This window comes from Phycodurus eques, chromosome 6, assembly GCF_024500275.1.
Source record: "Phycodurus eques isolate BA_2022a chromosome 6, UOR_Pequ_1.1, whole genome shotgun sequence".
Lineage (NCBI taxonomy): Eukaryota > Metazoa > Chordata > Actinopteri > Syngnathiformes > Syngnathidae > Phycodurus > Phycodurus eques.
Genome location: NC_084530.1, coordinates 27,110,557 through 27,132,794, shown reverse-complemented (window position 1 = coordinate 27,132,794; position 22,238 = coordinate 27,110,557). Strand labels below are relative to the sequence as shown.

The following is a 22,238-nucleotide window of genomic DNA, read 5'->3' as shown; positions in this document are numbered from 1 at the left end:
GTGCTCGTCGTCACGACGCGGCGTGTGAGCATCGCTTTAGCGACCTGTTGTCTGTCCTTCTGACAAGACTTTTTCAGAAGGTCATTAAAGTAGTAGTAATGTTGTTGTTATCGGGTGTTGTGACAGGGGGCGGGTCTAAGGTCGGGGTAGCCGCTGATTGGTGTCACGCCGTTTCCGGTCAGCGCGTGCACGCATGCGTAGTGACCCCTCTTCCCCCGTCTGATATTTTATTTACTCCCAAAACCAAGATGGCTCCTGTGAATGTGTCGGTCTCATAGCAAATCGAGGATGCCAGTAGCTGCCGTAAAAACAACTTTCCCCCGACCGTCGCATCCCCTGGAGTCCGTTTCGTATGGTTAGGAGGAGGCCGCCACCTCCGCGTAGCCGCTGAGCAGCCGTTGGGGCTTCGCGGAACCGTCCTCAAGGCAACAATTTGGAGTAGTTTGGCCAAGTATTCTCGTCTCCTCTTCGCCGTGTGTCCGGAGAGAGGTGCGGGAACGCGGCTCATACAAATGGCCGAACCGAGAAAAGTGCAGTTTGTCACCCTGTCGGCCTTCGCGACCGGGGCCGCCTCGGAGTCGAGGAAACGCCGGTTGGAGGACGAGGCCGACTACAACTTGAGCGAAGACGACGAGGTCGTAGCGGCGGCGGAAGGGTTGGCGGAGACCGGGGCAGGAGGCGCCGCCAGCCGCTACGCCAAAGCCGGCGAGAGGGACAAGGCTGGAGCCGAAAAGAGGGCGACGGTGCGGCTCAACCTGCCCCTGAGCGAGCCCGACGACCGCGCCTCTGCCGAGTTCAATTACGGCGAACTCCTCCACAACCTTCAGGTACGTGCCACACTCCCCCCTCCCCCTCTCACTCGAGTGAGCCGCACTCGGCATTTTATCGCACTTTGCCGTGTTTGTGCGGACTTGTCATGGCTTGGATAAGACAAGAGGACGAGGAGGGGAAGTGCACTTTGTCCTCCCTCGGATGACCAACGCATAAAGACGGCGGAGGGGGACTTGTTGTTGTTGTTGTTCCAACTCCCGATTCGGTCGTTTCACACCATCTGGAGGTGTTGACACGACCGGGCTCATTATGACACGGTGGTGCTGCTGCTACCTGTGCCGCCGCCTCTTGCCCAGCAACAGTCACACAGCCATTAGAGGCGTCCACATGCCACATGCAGCAGCAGCAGCAGCAGCAGCAGCAGCCGCAGCCGCCGCCGCCGCCGCCGCCTGCTCGCTCGCTGGCCCTCTGGCTGCAGCTGAGAGATGAGTACCAGGATGTAGCATGTCGCGCACTCCACCTGGGCCGCATCACGGATTGCTTTATTATTATTATTTTTTAATTTGCACCATTTCAAGCCAGAGGTGCCAAAAGTACTCCCACGCTGTACTTAAGTAGGATAAGTAGAAGTACAAATACTCATACAAGTATAAGTACTGATTTGACTCCTTTCCAAAGTAAAAAAAAAAAAAAAAAAAAAAGGTATAGATTTCGAAATTCACTTAATTAAGGAGGAGTTTGCAATAAATATTTGTTGCAGCAGTAATTATGATGTGGTTGTACATGATGAAGAGGATCTTTAAATAAATAAATAAAAAGCCATCTATGACCCATCTTGTGTCTCTAATTTAATATGAAGTGCAATTGGACCCTTGCAAATTTGCCTTTTGGCATTCACAAATGCAACTATTTGTAAATTTTTTTGGGGAAACTATCTCCTGTTATTTGTGGAAAGTTACCCCTTTTATTTATATATATTTTTTTTTTGACCCGGTTTCCCCGCTTAGGCTACGTTCACACTACAGGCCATGATGTTTTTTTTGCTAAATCCTCAGTCATGAAACTCATAAAACTCATCGTGACGCATTTGTGGCGATTTCAAGGTTTTTGTGCAACCCAAGCCAACATTTTCTCATATTAAGCAGTTCTAAAGCATCTTCTTTTCTCCGCTGTAGCTGTTTTGTGGCGTGCCTGTTTTGTCGAACAATTGTGACGTTTTGTCGACGTATATGTCGGATGCCTGCCGCATGAGGGTCCCAGAAAATCGGAATTGACCTTCAGTGTGAACATAGCCTGATTGATTTGGTTACTATAATACATTTAGCGACTTTTGCAAGCGTTCTAGCGTTTTCTCTCGAAAAAGCAGCTCGCGCCTTTAATTCCAGCTAAGTAACATACAAAAGGAGTGCAATCATTATGGCACCGTTTTACATATGACAAGAAAGGAGGCCGGTGGAAGGTATTCACAGAGTCAATGACGCTGAACATTGGCAGAGTCATGGTGCCAATTTATACGTTGCAAAAAAAAACAAAAAGCCGTGATTTATCCTCACGTAGGGATCTTTTGACCCGAGGTATGTGCTTCCAAGCCGCAACTAGGTCGCCTTGCCTCACCTGTACAACTTTGGGTGAGCTTTTAATTGGCTCAAAGCTAAGGTAGGGAGGACCAGTTTGAGGACCACTGCTTCCACCATTTGTATTCATTCTTACATCAGTGAGGAAAAGATGGCAACCCAAAAGTCAAAATATTTTCAATGTAAACCCCAAATGTGTTTATTTTTCCTACTCGAAACTAAGGTTAACATCTGCCTCACAGTTCTGAGGACCGGGGTTCAAATCCCGGCCCCGCCTGTGTGGAGTTTGCACCGTTCTCCCCGTGCCTGCGTGGCTTTTCTCCGGTTTCCTCCCATATCCCAAAAACATGCGTGGTAGGTTTATTGAAGACTCTAAATTTCCCCGTTGGTGTGAATGTGAGTGCGAATGGTCGTTTGTTTGTATGTGCCCTGCGATTGGCTGGCGACCGATTCACGGTGTACCCCGCCTCTCGCCCGAAGATCGTTAGGATAGGCACCAGCACGGGCGCGACCCTTGGGGATAAAGCGGTGCAGAAAATGGATGGATAAACTAAGGTTATTATTTAAAACCTGACTTTTCCCCAAACTCCATGTAATGCTCTAAACTGTTTTATTGATCCTCAAGCGAGAACACATTTTATTGGCAAATAACTTTGTAGTTCATGTTGTAATATTGTGTCCTTTTATCGTATTATAGCAGTATGCTATATGCTATATATATATGTATGCTATATATATATATATATATATATATATATATATATTCTGATTCTGATTCTGTATATATATATATATATATAAATATATAAAAATATATAAATATATATATTTGCCGTGATATGCGATGATGTGTCAACCGCCATTTGTTGCCGTTTGCTGTTTATTAACATCAAATTCGCGTACATCGGTTCCAGACGAAGAACAAACCTCCGAGCGTGACTGCGGCCCCGAATCCCGACGACCCCTTCGACGACGACGAGAGGGAGCGACTGCAGGTGGAGGCCCTGGCGAAGAAGTTTGAGAATAAATATGTGAGTCATTATGATATGCGTTTAAGGATCCTTGTTTGAAAACGCAAACTGCATACACTAAAAAGAGAAACATTAATTTGATATTTTTATGGAAACCTGTTCCGTACAATTTTATTCAACGCGTTAGCCTTATAGCACAGTTGCCCAAGTCATTTTTGAATGTTTTTGAAAAACAAAAGACAAATCATTCGACAAACAAGTCCAGTTAGTTCAATTCAACCTTTGCGGGTTACTATGACCTGTATGGTTGAGAATCTATTGGGATTTGGGAGATTATGCTATTAAGTTAAAGACAAATAAGAAAAGTACATAAATGTATAAAAAAAACATAAGTAAACTTTTTTTCATTGTTGTTCACAAACAACTGGAAACTTTTACTATCAACCCTTATAAAATTAACAACTCCCTGCACTTTATTGGGGTCAAAACATTAAATGGAGATGCATAAAATACAGTTACCCCCACCCCCCACCCTCATAACCTCTTTTTGCATATTGGTTTAATTTACTTTTACTGTTGAATGTTAATGTCACAACATTTGTTTCATCAGTTGATTAAAGCAGAAGAAAACAATGAAACACCTTTTAAGGTTACCATGGCAACAGGAGTGATGGCTTTCCCTTATGACATGTCAGTGTACCACCAACAAGCTCTTAAAGCATTTTTTTTTTTGCCTTATCACATTGTAGTGACAAGTATGGATTTTATTTTATTTTTTTCCGATTCTGATATTTGGCATAAAAAAACTCCAGTAACCGATTAATTAGCCGATTAAATAAAAAAAATATGTAATGGATACAATAACTATTTTTTTTTGCTCCTTTAATACTCACAAGTTGCAACGTGACAAGTGGCTGCCATCTTTGTGGAATTTTCTAAAAAAAAAAAAAACCTGCATTCCCCGAGTAGCAAACGAAATGAACCGTCGAGGAGATATGTTTAGAAATAAATATAAATGAATACATAACATTTTAACAAGAAATTATATAATAACAAATAATAATATTTTACTGTTTTACTGTAATTTGAAGGGGTTTTCTGACCAAACCCGTCATCCGATTTTCAGAATTCTTGCTGCGTTGTAGTCTGGTTGAAGTGGCCGTTCCAACCCGGACCTCGCATTTTGTCAAGATTGTCATTTTTGGCAAATCTTGTGCCTTTGTCTAAAAGACACTCCTCAGCTCACTTCAACAAAGGTCCTTGACACAGATGACACAAAATGGCATTTTTGACAAAACAATGTTTTTAACTCTTTGGTCTGAGCACAAAAACGGCAAACGAGTTTTTCAGTGAAGAAAGGCGAACAGATTTTCCCAAAAATCAGCAGAAAGATGAATTTGACATCGGCAAACCGGAAATATGTATTGCGAATATATATTGCATATTTGTATTTCTTTATTTTCTTTAAATGTTTTGTCATCACTTTGGTCGTGAGATGGAATTTTAAGTTGAATCCGTTGCATGTGTTTTTCTCGTTCAAAATGAGTGATGTTTGTTTACTTGATGTTGCAGGGCAACATGACAAAGAAGAGGAAGGACAGAATGCAGGATTTGATTGATATTGGCTTTGGCTACGATGAGACCGACCCCTTCATTGACAACTCCGAGGCTGTGAGTAAACCCCCCTGACAAATACATACTGTATTTAATGATACTGATGACCTTTTCAAAGTCACAATTCCTGCTTATGAATGTCCCACGCACATCACTGTTGTTGTTGCTGACTCATCTGTAGTGACTGCAGTGACATTGACCGGAACACTTTCATTAAGTGGCACTCAAGTTGTTGCTTTAAAAAAAATAAAAATAATAATCGTCCAACATGACTCAACATTATTAGATATCAGCTTGTTTTATACTTTTTTTTTTTTTTTTCAAGTGTAACATTTTATCATTTGCTTTGACAACTGCAGACAGTGCAATCTGATCTTATTTCTTTGGCAGTAGAAACATCTTTGGTCTACTGAGATTGATTCAAAGGATGGATTTACGCTGCTCGGTTCAAGTGACACAAATCTTTTTCTTTTTTTTTTGCTTTCAAGTGGCACAATTCAGTCATGGGTCATGGCAACGTAAAAAGGGGAAACAAAAAACTACGAAATTTGTCTATCTTCAGATCGGAATGTGTCTGTGTGTGTGTGTCCGTGCGTGCCAGTGTGTGTAAGCAAGGCAAGTGATTGTTTTGGTTGTGTGTGTGTGTCACGATTACGCAAAACCTCCCAAACCCATTTTTGCAAACTTTTGTACAAGAGTGACATATATTGTAGGTCCCTCAACCCCCCCAAAAAGAACCAATTATTATTATTATTATTATTATTTTTTTTTTTAAAGAGACAAGAGTGCAGTTAGAGAATTTTATTTTTTCACAGCATGAAAGTCGACTGGCGCTGGGGCTCAGTGAGGCAGTCACTCACCTGATCCAACAGACGGCACTGTGTATGTGAGGGGGTTAAAAAGGCTGCGATGCGTGGCAGTCAGCATTAGGAATTTCCTTGAATAGATGAAGTGATATTTCTGATATAGTTTAATGGTATGGTCGAATTTCTCCCCTCTGAACTCCGGTTTCAACGCTAGTGCCCTATTGAGCGGAGAAATGCTCTTAGTGCACTCAATTGCGTCAAGGGACAATTAAAACCACAATCATTTGATTGATCATGCTCAATTAATTGAATAAATGATATGAGTTATTCAGCCTTGGCAGAGTTATAGTCAATTTGTTTTGTGTTGTTTAACCGAGAGGACCCAATGGCATGACAAACACTTTTTCTGTTTATCCGCCAGTATGACGAGCTGGTGCCCGCCTCTTTGACCACAAAGCTCGGCGGTTTTTACATCAACACCGGCACGCTGCAGTTCCGAGCGGCATCCGACTCTGAAGGCGAGGACGACGCGGTGAGCTAGCCTCGGTGTCCCGTTTGCTCAACTTTGTCGGTTCGCGCAGCCTCTAAAGAGTTCAGTGACGTCTTGCCTTCTCATATCAGAACGCGAACGACGACAGCGAACAGGCCAAGATGAGGAAGAAGAAGGAAATGACCAACGTGGAAGAGAAGAAGAGCAATGAACCTAAACAAGGGTAAGCGTTCAGGCGTATGACCGCCTCTCATGAGTGCATCACTCAACGCAGACATATTATGCTTCCCCCCCCCCCACAATTTCAAACAGTGCCCTGATCTTTTAATAACATGTCATTGACATACTTTTGCCAAAATGCCCTAAGGATTAAAACTCGATGCAGCTCTGCTTATCTTTTGATAATATAATAATATGTCCCCTTTAAATCGTGATCTAAATGAACACAAAATATCATGAAAGGTCAGTTCGCTTTTAGCATGCTAATGAAGCCTGCGCGACAGCACCGAGGCACTCTCTTGCATTTTGAGACAGCGGGCATGCTGACTCGCTGTCAGTTTGCAGCCACCTTGGAGAAAAGCGCTCCATTATCCACGCTCACTTAGGCCAAATAGTCAAACTTGAAAACAAGAGCTAAAAATAGCAGCGGCAGCCATAGCGTCTTCGCGAGGGCGGCCGATCCCGGGTGCTCATCTTTTACTGTGCTGTCAGTTCTTTATTTTAGCACAAAAAAAGGTCTCTTGAATAGAGAAGCTGTAATGATCAATTAGTCAATGAATTGATATTTAGTAAGTCTGCCGATTATTTAGAATTGATTGTGGGTCAGGTGTGTCCTCAACATTTTGAGATCAAATGGGAGTGCACTACTCACTCTCAAACTAGTTTTGTCATCCAATGAAGCACACAAATGTTTATTCTTAAAAGCATTTGTTGTTTCGTTATTAGAATTGAGTATAAATAAATGGAAATAATCTATTATTTTTGGGCCATTTTCCTATTTCAAAAATGCAACAAAAATATCAAATGTGAACATATAAATGATTTAATCTCTTAGTACGTAATACTTCAATTAATTGAAAATTAATTTTGCACATACAAATTGAAATGTTTTCATCTAATTTAACAACAGTTAATCAATTATAATAACTCAATTATAATCGTACACGGCTTTGTTTATTGACGCTCCAGCTGAATTTTACACGTTGTGTATACTTCGTTTTACAAACATCGCCAGCTCAATGCTAACACACAATATAAAACGCCACTGACGGGATAAGAAAAATTAGCATCGCACTTGTGGTATTCATACACCTTCAAACAACAAATATTCACGCACAAATGTTGTCGGGACACATACAGATAGAGAATATAAATCTACTCACAGGCATACTGCATATAATTCACTAGACCGACGCTACTGATGGACGAGGGATTAATAAAAAAATCATCTCGAAAAATGAGAAATGTAAACAAAAACAAAAAATTCCCAACAGAGTGGCAGCAGTCAGCCTCCATCGTCCTGAGAAGAAGAAGCGTAAGAAGCTGATGAAGGATTCTCTGTACTTGGCGGCCATGCTGCGGCGCTTCACCATGGAGAAGGAGCAGATGAGGAAGAATAACCTCAGCGTGGCTCCCGCCGGCCTGGCGGGAGGCGTGGCCAACAAGCCGTGCGCCGCCGACGCGGCCAAGCACCTGCTGGCGTCCGACTCCGCGCAGCCGCCGGTCGGCGCCAACGCCGCCGCCAACAGCGACCTCTTGCTGGCGGACCTGACCGGCGACCCCGCCGTGATGTCGTTGCTGGGCTCGGCCAACGAGAAGGAGCTTCAGGACATCCTCGGCGACCTAGACTTCGGCTTGTTGGACGGCGACCAGCAGCACGCCACGTCCACGGTCAGGGAGAACGGCATTCTGGGAGTCGGCGCGTCCGGCCAAAAAGGAGGAACGGGCGGGGGCGTCCAAGGGCGAGGCCTGGGGTCTTCCAGTGGACTGTATTCTCCTCCGCAGCTGCCTGGCGGACTGCCTCCTCCTCTCGTCAAACGTATCGAGGACCTGCGGACGGTGAGTCACACGGAGCGCGCGGGGGCAGGCGAAGCTAAGCGCGAGGGAGAAACGGTTCCAAATAAAGGGGGTCCTCGGAAAAATGTCGTCTATCACTGACCTACGATATCGGTCACAACATTTTTAGAACACCCCGTTTTTTCCCCAGCTTTTTTAAAATTGAAAGTGATGCAGTTCCATTTTCTCATTTTACTCTGAAATGAAAGCACAGAAAAAAAATGTATTACAAAATATATCATGGAATCAATTTACAAACAAAAATGTATTCTAAACCTTTGACTCATTAAAGTAGCCACCTTGGGCAGATATAACAGCCGAACACACTCTTGACATTATCTCTAAAACAGACAGGCAGCGTTTGTTGTGGAGGCCGGGAGAGACTTCGAAACTGTCCAAAAACATTTGAACCCAGCAGTGACTGCGAATGAGAAACCGAGTTGGTCATTGTAAAAAGCGGGGAACGCAACAAAACGTGACACTACGTAACAAGATGTACGGCTGTCACCATTGAATCTTTTTAGAGTCATATTCTATTGATTATTGATCAAATAATCAAATAATAACCCCCCACTGTTCTGTAAATTGTATTTATTACTATTTTTTATATTTACTACTAACATGCATTTTATTTTTATGAGGGATGGACTGCAATCCTTAAACTGCATATGTTGGTACTGTGTGTATGGTATTAAAACAGCAAATTGCTAAATGATTAGCAATCGTGATTAGCATTAGCGCACTAGCGATTACCATTTAAGTCAAAAAAAGATAAGTATCATTCAACTCACTCATACTTATCATGTTATATGTAGATTACACATCTAACAGTACCTTAAAAATCACTTATAGATGCTCATTTGTCGTTTTTGGCAAAATTTATCATTGGCCCAACATTGCGTCCGTCTGCAATCAATGTCTGTGGTTCCAGGCGGAACTTTTGAGTTAAAAAAAATAATTTTTTTGCCCCAGCCCTTTTTGGGGTCCATAGTGGGACGGGAAATGTATTCCTCCAGCATCTCACGGCCCTTTCAAGTTTTGTTTTGTGCTGGGGGGGAGGGGGGGTATAAATCTTGCTCCAAAGCTGCCTGGTGTCCACGTTTCATCAAACCGTGAGAAACGTGAGGGACCCCATCAGAACGTGACGGGCTGAGAGGGTGCATTCTGGCATCCGCACTTTTGAACCTCTGGTACTCGGCAGCCCTTTCCCCACACGGCCCGTCGCGTTACCGTGACAGACCGTGTGAACGGCTAGCGAGACTTGAGCATGTAGGAAAAAAATGGCCAAAGTCCCCTGGCGCCCCCAACCCGTTTCGGGTTAACGGGTTGGGGGCATCAGATTGAGAAGAAGGTGAGGCAGTGTGTCGGTTGGTGCACGCTGCTGTCGGGCGCTGACTAAGCAGTTTTTTTTTTTCTCCCCGCAGGCTTCTCGTCAGTTTGATCAGGAGGGCAGAAAGAAATTTTTCACCCTGGACATGAATAACATCCTGCTGGAGTGAGTATGACGAGCTCGGCTCCTCTGCACTGCCGGCAAGGGCATCGCAAGGCTTTTGTTTTGCGCCGTCCGGTCCCTATGCTACCCGTCGCTGTTTAATTGACACCATGGCGTGCGTGCGTGCGTGTTTTTTGTTCAAGGCTAACCTTGTGTTGTGTGTCCTTTGTTAGCATCGAGCTACAGGTGCAGAAGCAGCCTCCCGACGTGCGCTCGGGGATCTACGCGCACTTGGAGGCCTTCGTGCCGTGCAACAAAGAGGCTCTCCTCAAGCGGCTCAAGAAGCTCAGCCTCAAGATCCAGGTGAGGGCGGCTCAGTGCGACAACGGGCTGCAGCCGACGCCGACGCCCCACAGCAAGGTGCTCGCCACACTTGGATGTAACTTCCCTAAGCTCTGTGCCCGCCTTCTTGTCTTTCAGATGTATTTGTCTTCACAGATTGTGTTTCACATACTGTATATTATAGTTGATGTAAGAAGTGAACACACCCGCAATCCGTTTTCCATAGCACTTGTCCTTATTAAGGTGACTTTGGGCGAGAGGTGGGGTACACCATGGACCGGTCTCCAACCAATCGCAGTATTAAACCGTACGGACATCGGACAAATGGGTCTTTCATTGAAACCGACGTGCATGTTTTTGGAATGTGGGAGGAAGTTGTTGCACATGGAGAAAAGTCACGTAAGCCGGGAACAACACGCCAACTCCATACAGGCAGGGCAGAGGCGAGATCCCAACACAGAACCTCTCAACCATGAGGCAGACGTGCACACCGTTAGACCAGGGGTGGTCAAAGTATGGCCGACAGCCCACAAACAGCCGGCCCACTGAGCATTTATATTCATCAAAAGTCCTGTAATATTTGTTGCCTTCATTTGGGTTAATTCAAATTTATTTATGAGTTTGTATTACTTTTTATTCGTTTATCTCATTACATGATTTAATTGCTATATTGTAAATAATAAAAAAAGATTAGTGAAATTAAAACAATTATATAATTGAGTGTCTATATAAATACAAATAATTTGTTTTTATAATGAATTTAGTTCAAATCAAAATCAAAATGAGAGTTAAATAATTTTTTTATTATAATGAAATATTTGATATATTTTATAGCCCTTTTATTTTTTTTCTACAAATGACCCGGCCCATGCGTCAAACCTAAAAAAATAAAAATAAATAAATTAAGTTTCACTACACTACAAAAGACATTATGTCGAAAAACAAAAGAGATCTATAAGCTAATAAAAATAAAAAAATAAAACGTAAAAGAAAATCTCAAAACGTATGGGACGACCTTTGGGGTTGAAATATTTGACGTAACTGAAAGGAAGAGTGTCTAAATATTACATTAGTACAGTTTCCCCGTGACAGATTTTCGAGGTTATATTTCATGTTTTTGTATTTACTCCTTAAGAACTTAGTTATGTCATTTTCGGCCCTGCGATTGACTGACGACCAGTTCAGGGTGGTTTTGTTCACTTCAACTGCACATATTCACCGATGATCACAAATCACGTTTGGCCCGCCACCTTATATAATTCCCCTTTTATTAGAATCCTGTCGGCAGTGTTGCAGTGACATCAGTCAAGGTCCACAGCTTTCACGCGCCTGAGTTTTCCCACTTTGTTTGTGCCTTGTCAGCTCTTTTCTAATCCCAACCGTGCTCGGCATCGGCGGCTGACTTCAATGATGGCTTCCGCTGAAAACCGTTCAATTTTTGTTGACGAAACACATGAATAAAAGCCTCCACTTATCTAACTGCAGTATCTCTCCTTCCTCCCTCCTCCTTCCTCCCTCAGGATGACAGGATGCGGATGCCGCTGCTGGAGCTGCAGCTGGCCGTGTGCGGCGTGATGCCCGAGCAGATCGCCAGGTACAACATGGACTGCATGGCCAAGGTGGCGAAGTAAGTTGAAAAAGCGATATTACAGGCTTTTTCTTCGATGCTACTGCTCGTTCCTTGTCATGATGTCAAATTCAAATTGTTGCTTTCAGCTGGAATCCTTGCATCTGCAAAACCTGAATTTTGTCAGGAAATTACAAAAATGGCATATTTCTGCACTTATCCACACTTATGTGTTGTTCAAGTTGATATTATACCTTATATTGCTATCATATACTCTTGTGTACTAACATTAACGCAACATGTCATCCTCCAAGATGGGTGACTGAACTTCCTGTATCAATTATATTATATATATATATATATATATTAATATATATATTAATTATATTATACCTGTACTTTATATTTCTCATTTGTAAAACATCGTGTGTGCAGCTGAAGACAACCAGGAAGCGCACACCAAGACGGCACAATGCGATATGTTTCATATTTCACTTTTGTTTTGGGCTGCTATTCCTGTTCAAGCTCATTTTGGTGAGCGTTTGTATTTATAGAACTGAATGTAGTTATCCGTGACTGTTTGCACACGCAGGCAACATTCAGAAGAGGGCGACAAGAACGGATCAGAGGATGATGATGAGGAGAAACCTGGGAAAAGGGTGATGGGCCCGCGGAAGAAGTTTGTCTGGGATGACAAGCTCAGGTATGGGCTGGACTATTTCGCAAGGCTTCTTTTGGAATCTTAATACTTCGTTCACACGATGCCACTCCCCACAACGTTGTCACTTGATTTATCTTTCGCAACATGAAATATTTGGTCCTGATTTTGTGCATGTGCGCGCGCAGGAGTCTGCTTTGCACGCTGGTGCGAGTGAAGCTGACCTGCTATGACATGGAAAGCCAATGTTCTCTGTCTGTGGAGGACTACCTCAAGGCCTTTTTGGAGAATGAGGTCAAACCACTGTGGCCCAAAGGCTGGATGCAGGCCAGGTTTGTGTGTGTGTGTGTGTGTGTCAAATCAACCCAGATTCTTGTAAAGTCCTGCAAAATGTCTTTGTATACGTAATAAAATATACATTAAATATGAAGTTTTAAAATAATGGCGGTAGGACAAAGGGTCAGTATCAGGGAATGTAGTACTGCCTAATAATGAATACTTTTTTTAACTATTGGTTTAATTCAATGACCATCTTTATTAGAATTGTAGAACTGGCCTCAAGAAGTAGATGTGTGTATTTACGGTTGCGAGGGTACGTGTTGAACTCCTCGACTGGGTGGCGTAAGAACACGTGGCAGAAATTGTAAACTGTAATTATGACTTTACTGCTACATTAAGCGTAGGTTTATGGTAGGCTAGGGAGCGTTCTGATTTGCAGTACGTACAAATTTGTCGCCACTGTAGCAACGTACCCTATAGTGCATTGGAGGTGAGGTGTTTAATAAAAGTAAATAAATAAAAATACAGACACAGCACCGTCGGCTGGACAAACATTGCAAATTCCTCTTTGTCCCTCCTGTGTTGATATAACATTTCAACCAATAGCAGCCACACTGGTGCCAAATGTTGTTTCGTGCATAAACCAGACAATGAAATGTTTTGCGTGTGTTCAGGATTCTGTTCAAGGAGAGCGTGTCAGTTCACATTCACCTCACTGGAAGCCTGTGAGTATTTCTCCCACGTCAGCTGAACGAGAACACACAGTACGTGTAGAAATGATTGTCAGTATTTGGTGTGTTTTGTTTTTCCGTACAGCGCCAAGAGGAGAGTGGTTCCCGGGCCCAAGGCCAAAGCGAAGGTCTGTCACCACAAACACAAAAGAATTATTTAGGCACAATTTTAGCTCCACCTGCACCATCGCCAATACAAGCGCTGAATCAAATGCAATTATACTATTGAGTTCATCCATGCATTTTTCAAATGAATTTATTTATTTTAAAGCGCATGTCCCCATTAGGCTCGCAGGCGGGCATGTCTGACTTTGGCGAGATGGGGGGGTTCACCCTGGGGCAGTCGCCAGCCAATCGCAGGGCACATATAGACACATTCACGCCCTCACCTATTGACAATTTAGTCTTCAATGAACCAAATATACGTGCGTTGGGGATGTGCGAGGAAGCTGGAGTACCCGGAGAAAACCCACGCAAGAGATTCAAACCCAGAACCTCAGGACTGTGGCCTAAGCTTACCGTGCTGCCAATAATAATAAAATAAAAACAGAAATATGAAATATATATTTTTGCCAGTGAAAAGTAGGTATCGCCATTCATTTATATATTTCATCCAAAAAGTATGATTTTAGTAATTATTTTATAATTCTTCTTTGACAGTCAATCATATTGATTTATTGTTATATTCCATGCTGCTTTTCAATATGCTGCAGCATCATGAATTTCAAAACTATTAAAATGTCGTTAGTCATTACGTAGTTAAAAATTACTTTAATTCATATTAAAGAAAATGTTATGTTCCTGTTGTGTTGATTTAATAAAATAAGTTAAAAATAGTTCATACCTGGGGGGGGGGGCGGGGAATATTTTCTACACTGGTTTGGTGGTTCTCAAACATTTTACACCAAGCACCACCTAAAAAATACTTTTGTTCTCCAAATACCACCATCATGACCAACATTCAAATACGGAAGTGTCGTTGAAACTAAAACTAAAACTGAAGCCACTGGAACACTTTGACCATTGAATTCATTATTTTATAGGACTCGTGTTGTGTGTATGTTTGTGTGTTCAGGAGGGCGTGTGGATCCGCAAACCTCCGCCGTCCATGCCGCCTGCTTTGCGCGTGCCCACCTCGTCCACGTCCTCCGTGATCTCGACGCGGCCGCCGCCCCTGCCGTCGCCTTCGGAGCTCATCTGTCTTTCGGACTCTCTGGATGAGGACCTGAGCGCCCCGTCTCTGGACTCCATCTCGCACGCGCTGGCCCTCCTCAGCAATGCCGCCAAGGGCCTGGGCTCCTCCGACAGTCCCCTGTCGCCTCCTCCGCCGCAGATCCCCACCTCCTCCCCGCCCCCCGTCACCCCCCACTACCCCGCGCAGCTCCCGTGCGCCGCCCCCACCAAGGTAGAGAGCCCTGCGGCGACGGCGGGGAAAATGACCACGTCCACCTCGCTGCCCACTTCTTCTTCTACCTCCTCCAGGGCGCCCTGCAGGCCCGCCGACACCACCTACAGTCTGGTTAAGGTGACGGGAGCCCCCAGCCAGAGACAAGTTACCACGGCGACTGCCAACAACAGGCCCAGCGCCATAACAGTCGGCAAGATGCGTCCGCACCCCGCCCCGTCGCCCCCGAAGCAGCGCCCGCCGCCCACGGCGTCCCCGCTGATGCCCCCCCATCATCAGAAAGCCTTGGTCGGCTCACCGATGGGGACCTTGGGGGTCCCTCAAAGCGTGGTGAAGGGCGGCCTCAAGATGGGCGTCGTCAGCAGTAACGGGGGCGTCACACCGTCATCCTCTCCGTCGCCCCAACCCCGCTCCATCGCCACGCCTCACCCCGCCTTGTTGTCCTTTTGCCCCGCGTCGACGCCGTCGGCCGTCTGCCAGACCACCCCCTCGACCCAAGGAAAAGCCCGCGCCCAGCACCCCCAGCCCAACTTCATCACGCCCATGCAGGCCACGCTTACCAAACCCTCCCACAGTACCAACTCGTCGCCCATCATCAAGCTGACTCCTCGCCCGCCACCGCCCACCCCGCCTCCCTCCTCCTCGTCCTCTTCGTCCCCCTCGCCATCCTCCTCGCCCTCGCACCCCCCAGGTCCCAAACACCAGTACTCCCCCAAAACTTTTCGACCACCTTTCGGCATAACGGGTAGCGTTCAAGGGACCGCGGCGAAGCCAACACCGGGTGCCTTCACGGGGGCGCCCAAACCTCCGCCTGCCACCGGCACCCACAACTCACCCGGCAACAACAAGACCCCATCGGCTGTCGGTCATGCAAACAAAACGCCGCCGCCGCCGTCGCCCTCGGGCTCTGCCAATCACGGCCAGAGGCAGAGGCCGGTGGGCGTGGCCGTACAGAATTTAAAGCCGGGGAACGGCTGGGCGACGTCGGCCGCTTTGGCCACACCCTCCACGACGTCACACCTCTCACAGGTAACTTAAGGAATACATTTGAAGAACAGTTTTTATCAGAGGTGGGAGAACGTTACATACAGTGGACAGAAAAACTAAAAAAGGTATTGTGATATAAAACAAAATGAGACCAAGATAAATTGTTTCAGAAGCAGTTTCAGAGCCTTTAACCTGTACAACACAATTGGCAGAAAACTTAACTCGTTTAGAGAGGCTAAGTAAAAATAAACCACTGCGATAAAGTTTGCACACGTGTGCACACCCGCTAAATACTGAGGATGTGGCTGTGTTCAGAATTATCCAATCATAGTAAAACTCATAAATAGGAGTCAGCACACGGCTGCCATCATTTTAAGGGCCTCTCATTAAAACAAAAGTTCAGATGTTCTCGTAGGCTTTTGCTGGCATTTTTCTGACAGCAGAGCGCTTCCACAGCATCAGAAGAATCTCATTGTATCAGTCAGGAGAAGGGTACAAAAGAATTTCCAAGGCATTAAATATACCGTGGAACACAGTGACAACAACATCAAGTGAAGAAAATACGGCACAACAGTGACATGAAAAAAAAACTGGTCAGGGAGTCTGCCAAGAGGCCGACAAACATTAAAAGAGCTGCAGGAATTCCCGGCAAATATTGGCTGTTTAGTACACGTGACAACAATCTCCCGTCTTCGTCATGCTGTCTGGGCTGTGGGGTCGAGTGGCAAGACAAGCTGTGTCACAGCTGGGCTGTGGGCTGTTTGTCTCCGGCCGGAGCTGGGTCTTTAGTCAAGGTATAGGGAATTATGTACAGTTCTCAACAGCAGTCAGTGTTAGCAAAAAAAAAAAAAAAAAAACAACTTCTGGCTTCAATTTATCAAAATAAAGAAATAGCAGGAACAGCCCACTAGAACATCTGAAGTTTAAATTGGGTAAATCAGAGGCAGGTTAAATGGTGGCAGTTGTGTGCCGACTCCCATTTAACACGAGCGACCAAATGATCTCACTTCTTCCCCTCTCTAAAATGTTTCATTCTTTTCTCAATTGCGTCCACACTAAATTTCAAGCAAGTCGTGACGTGGGTTAAGCAAGTCTTAGTCGCGCTCAGTCACAACATATATATTCGCGCATTAGCCACTTTCCACTTGGTATTTTTACTATTTTTTTCACTGCCATTATAACATCATTTGGGTCGTATTGCGTGTGGTGTGCTCTGAAGATCTCGAAACACAACACCGCACACACAAAGATTCTGTTCCTCCACCGATCGACAAACAAGTCCTCCGAGGCAGAAATCTCGCGTGATCTCACAAAAAACAAAGACGAGCGTACACTTCCACATATGCGCCGACGTTTGCCGGAAGCGGGACTGTTGTAAAATGGAGGCGATGTCAAAACAACGTCGGGTAAGACCTTTGTTTTAATTGGCGGCGGTTCTGCACTTTTTGATTGGTTACATTCTGCTCTACGTCACATTTCACGGCGTCATGACTTTCCGCACACACAAACAGTTTTGGTCGTAAATATTGAAGGCGTTCAACATTTAAAATCGTCAGCCCTGACCCGTTTCGGACCCTATTATTGGGATAAAAAGTAATCAAATAATCTTATCGGATTATTTTATTAGATTTAAGATTGTCTGTGCGTTCGACGTCGGGAAGGGGGCAATAATCAGGACAAAAAAAAGGCCAAATGTCTTCATGTGCGTAACGGGCGTTCGGTCGCCTCACCCACCCGTTTGATTGAATTTCTCAGCAGTCCTCGCGTCTTGCGGTGTCTTCAGGTATCTGCGGCAGGCGGCCCCCTCCTGGGCGGCCCCTCCACGCTGCCCCTGGGCTTCGGCATGCTGGGCGGCCTGGTGCCCGTCTCGCTGCCCTTCCAGTTCCCCCCGCTGCTCAACTTTAGCCACCCCGGAGCCCCGGGTCCCGCCGGCATGGGCTCGGCCCCCGGCTCCAACTCAGGATACCCCCTAGCACAGAGCGACCTGTTGGGTGAGTGCTGCCCCGAGGCGAAAACCCTCGACGGCCATGCTGTTTGTACATTCGTTTGTGTTTTGAGTTCCAAGCATGGTCACGGAATGAATTGAGCTTGTTAGTCAAGGCACCGCTGTACAATATAAATATTTTTTGACGACAGGGGGATGGGGACTGAGCCCAGCCATCCGTCCATCCATCCATTTTCTGAGCCGCTTCTCCTAATTAGGAATAGCAAAAATCCGGAAATGATTTATAATTGCCTATATGTTCCACAAAACATTTGCAAAGCGCCTTTTTCTTAATGAAGCACATCAACTCACTTCAACACAGTTCCTTGACACCAAGATGCCACAAGATGGCAACAAAGCTATATTTGTATTGCGTTGGCCTGAGTACAAAACAGCAAATAGGTGAGTTTTTCAGCAAATTGCAGACAATAGGTTCGTAAACATTTTTTAAAAAACGAGAGTATGTAAATTTGTGAATGCCAAAATCGCGAATATTCCGGTGTTCACTGTATAATACACGGTTACCAAAATATGTTTTTGGGGGCTTAAAATGTCACCAAACTACATTTTTCATTCAAATCAACACCCCAAAACATTTGTTTTCCACTAAGTAAGTTATTTGTAAGGTTTTACAAATACAAAATCGATGTGCAACAAACCACAAGTCATATGTCAGATGAAAGGCCTTGATGAGGATGAGGGCTTTCTGTGGTTGGAATTTTTCTGTCAATATATCCTCATAAAGTCAACGTGACCAAAACTTTTTTGTTTTTTTTTTGCCTGCAAATGTTGCAAATATATAATTAGACTCCCAAATTAACAGGTGAGCACATTTGATATTGACAAGTGAAGTATTTGGTCTTTTAATACATCTAAAATGTCGGTAGCCACCTCGGTGTTTAGTTTTTGGTAAGAGATTAGCAAATGACATCTTAAAAAAAAAAAAAAAAAAAAAAAAAAATTCACAAATGGCAACTATGAAAAGATGGAAAAAGGCATATGGCATATTGAAGCTCTTGATGAATTCTTTCCAGATTTTCTAGTAGCCAAAACAGATGTGCTTTTGCCTTAAAAGGTTACAAATCACGCGACTAATCTTTGTGGAAAAGGTGCGATGTGTTAGAATCATAGCTTTCTATTGGTCAAAAATCGTCGAGGTCAAACATTAAAAAAATGCCTCCTTTACCAATACCAAGGTCCAAAAATAAAAGTGCAGCAAATCATATAAGTTTAGATGTAATTCGCTTGTCAATATGACATTTAAAGCAATGATAATCAATCTATGTAGATAGATGGATAGATTAGTTTTTGTTGTTCTCATCCTCCATTTTGTGCCGCCTCAGAGCTGTACAAGAGTCTCCAGTCCGGGTCGCAGGCCGCTCTACCTCCTCATTTACAGCTTGCTTTCTCAGGTAAGACGAGTCCCTCCTCGCGTCACATTTTTTAAAGATATATATATATATATATTTCTTTACACCAAATTTTTGATAAATATTCCCTCCAAATAATCGTTGCTGTTCTCCTGCCGTCAGACACCAACCAAAGTCAGGGCGGAGACAAGCGGAAGCCAAGCCACTGAGAGCTGCTCCATCGCAACAACATTGGACTCTTTTGATTGACTGACGATTGGGCCAATGGGACGCCACAGAGCTCTGTATTATTATTTTTAATCTAATTAAAAAATGGGCCTGGATCGACTTTGGCACACAAGTGAACTTTCTAGCAAAAGATAGAGCTGGTGAAGAGAAGACTTATTTTCAGTTTTTTTTTTTTTTTTTTTTTTTTGGTCAACATGTTTACATCAAGTGACCTTGATCACTGTGGAAGGAGGACGAGGATTTCTATTTAAATGGCGGAGCAGAGTTCTCGACAAAAAAAACAACAAAAAAAACAAGAATGAAAGAAATCTGATGCTTATTTTTCTTTGTCCCTTTTTTAGACTTTTTATTGTGGTTTCACTTCCTCCTCGTTTCTTGCTCCCACTGACGACTGTTAAGTAGTAGCTTAAATTATAAATATTGATAAATTATTTGTAATTTACACAGGGATGTTATGCTGTGTGTGTGTGTGTGTGTGTGTGTGTGTGTGTGGGAAAGAGACGAATGTGTGTGCCTAGAGAAAAAGCAAACAATATACTGTTAATTCCACATTCTACCGACACTACGGAGTCAACGTTGCACAGGATATATTTTTATTTGATTGTATTTTCTTTTAAGCTTTTTTTTTTTTTTTTTGGGTGCTGTTTCATCACACTGGACCTTTTTATTGTGGCGAGGTAAAGACTTGAAATGAGAATGCAGCAGGGAGAGATGTGAGTAAAGATTGTAGCCTACTTGAATGATTTTTTTAAAATTTCTTTGTCCTTTTTCCAACGTAACACACGCGCCTCAGTTTGGACGCCGTTAGGAAAATACTCTATGCAGGAGAAAAGTGCAAAAATATAACCGGAACACCCCCCCCCCCCCCCACTCCAGCTATTCGAGGGTCCTTCGTCCTTAACTGACTGATTACCTCCGTTAACTGTTCTTCCTGATTCCCACCTTCCTCTGTGTGCGTGTGTGAGAAACTGACATGGTCGCACCGAGAATGACGCCAAAGATTGTTGTTGTAGCTCGCGCTCTCTCTCTCTCTCTCTCCTCCAGATTGGGTGTGTTTCACGTTGAGTCATGTGACCCACACCAGACACTGTTTGGGTGGAGGTGAGACGGGGGTGAGGTTGGGGTTGGGGGGCTAAAAAGGATATAGTGTGGACAAGTGTGAACAATAAGACATTTAACTGGTGGCTTCATTTGTTCCTTTTTTTTGGGGGGGGGGGGGGGGGGGCAATATTTTTTTCTCCTGTGTCAAATATGGAATTAAAACAGAAGTTACCCTGATGACTCCCAATTTCTCTCATGGAGTGCTAAGGGCCTGTGTTTCCCAACCTTTATTGAGCCAAGGCACTAATTTTACATTCGATCTCGTATCAATGTCCTCACAAATTGACTTGCCGTGCAGGACGCCATGACTTAATCTGCTGGCAAGTATTATATCATTTCTGCCATCTGATGGAAGAGCATTAAATTGTTCTGCCTCTCACTAGACGCTGCTGGCATAGAGGTGAACAAAAGATTTACAGTCGTCCCTCGCCATGTTGCACTTCACTTTGTGTGGTTTCACTTTATTGCAGATTTGTCGGTTATTTTTCTTCCACACAGACTCTTACTGCAGACTTGAGTAGCAAAAAGTGTGCGTATAAGACGGAGAATGTCCAGTCTGGCATTTCGCATTTAATTAAAAAACGCTAAAGTGCGATGTACATATTGCAAAAGTTCAACTGGCTTAAACTATACAACTGCACGTCAACAGTAAAGTCAAAATTGTTAGCTAATTTGAAAGCATACAATAGCTAATTAGAAAAATTGTAATTCCTCCACTGGTGGTCAAGGATAGTCACAGATAGTCCTGTAAATGTGAGTGATAAAAATAATACCTGCACCTCACATGCATATTGTATCGTTGTTAGGCATAAAGCTTTAAAAATAACAAATATATGGTCAGGAGTTTGTCTATCGCCGGGGTGCCCTGGAATGTGACCCCTGCGATAAACGAGGGATGACTTTCCTGTATTTGTAATTTCCAGATGAGTTTCCTCTTCTTCTTACACCTAATCATGATTGTCAATATTTTACGCTAAACATCCCAAAGAAAACATTTGAGGTGCAAGGATTGAAGAACAGTGACAATGTGCTTTATTTTCCTTATTTAAAAAAAACAAAACAAAAAAAAAAAAACCAAAAATGATTACTGTCTAGAAATCCAGATACACGAGAAATAAAACTGGGAGTATTTGTAGTGCAATGCAAAAATAACAATCATCATCATCATTAAAATGACTGGATGTTAATAAACTACTTGAGAATGTTAAAGCTTCCAACCAAATGAAAAATAATCCTGTACAATAACAACTTGAGTGAAACTATGATAAACAGTGGCGGTAACACAACATACCGTACTCGAAATGAATGATTGGGATATGAAGCATAGCAACAAAAGGAAAACAAGTGTTGGATCGTTCGCGTCCGCTTAACTTTGGGAGCAAAAATCCTCGACCGTTGATGTTCTTTTATTTAGTGTCTAAGGCACTTTTAAAGAAACATACGTTGAATCTTTGTCATTTTACACAAAGGAGATGATGTGCACTTTGTACGAGATGTTGGAAAAGCATTTGGGCATTTAGTCAATTATTCTTGATATCCAGCTAAATGTCTGTGCACTAGTACGCTCTTAGTCCTCACTAGCAACTTTGACATACTGGTAGGCCAACTAGTACATGATACCAGTGAGGCAATACTGGTATGCACAAGTTGACATCTGTGTGCTACTAGTGACATTATACAATTCTACTTAACATCTAGTACTTCACTAGTATTACTAGTAACGCACAGAGGTCAACTAGTGCAGTTTTGCCTTATTGGTAACATGTACAGTACTTGTCCTACTAGTGTGCAGGAATGTCATACAGTAGGACAAATGTTACTAGTAAGACTAACTAGTGCGGCTGTCATTCTGCTAGTATGCTGAATTGTCTTA

The 22,238-nt window shown here is 43.7% G+C and overlaps 1 protein-coding gene across 2 annotated transcripts; it reads left to right on the top strand.

Moving 5' to 3' along the window:
• Positions 1-248: 248 nt before the first annotated feature.
• ubn2a (ubinuclein 2a) lies at positions 249-22,238 on the top strand. Of its 2 annotated transcripts, none has more exons than XM_061678596.1 (17): positions 249-827; positions 3,260-3,376; positions 4,889-4,987; positions 6,158-6,268; positions 6,358-6,449; positions 7,720-8,284; positions 9,706-9,776; positions 9,947-10,076; positions 11,576-11,682; positions 12,215-12,325; positions 12,469-12,612; positions 13,234-13,284; positions 13,376-13,418; positions 14,366-15,724; positions 17,466-17,673; positions 19,010-19,078; positions 19,199-22,238. In XM_061678596.1, the coding sequence occupies exons 1-17, from the start codon at positions 513-515 to the stop codon at positions 19,243-19,245; spliced, it is 3,639 nt and encodes a 1,212-aa protein (XP_061534580.1). In that variant the 5' UTR covers positions 249-512; the 3' UTR covers positions 19,246-22,238. The 2 variants fall into 2 exon arrangements, with proteins under 2 accessions (XP_061534580.1, XP_061534579.1); XM_061678595.1 differs by having other exon boundaries at positions 9,947-10,133.

Coding starts and splice junctions, on each gene's coding strand:
- ubn2a (XM_061678595.1), top strand. CDS start 513: ATGGCCGAACCGAGAAAAGTGCAGTTTGTCACCCTGTCGGCCTTCGCG. Junction 6,450..7,719: donor AGCAATGAACCTAAACAAGG/GTAAGCGTTCAG, acceptor AATTCCCAACAG/AGTGGCAGCAGTCAGCCTCC. Junction 19,079..19,198: donor TTTACAGCTTGCTTTCTCAG/GTAAGACGAGTC, acceptor TCCTGCCGTCAG/ACACCAACCAAAGTCAGGGC.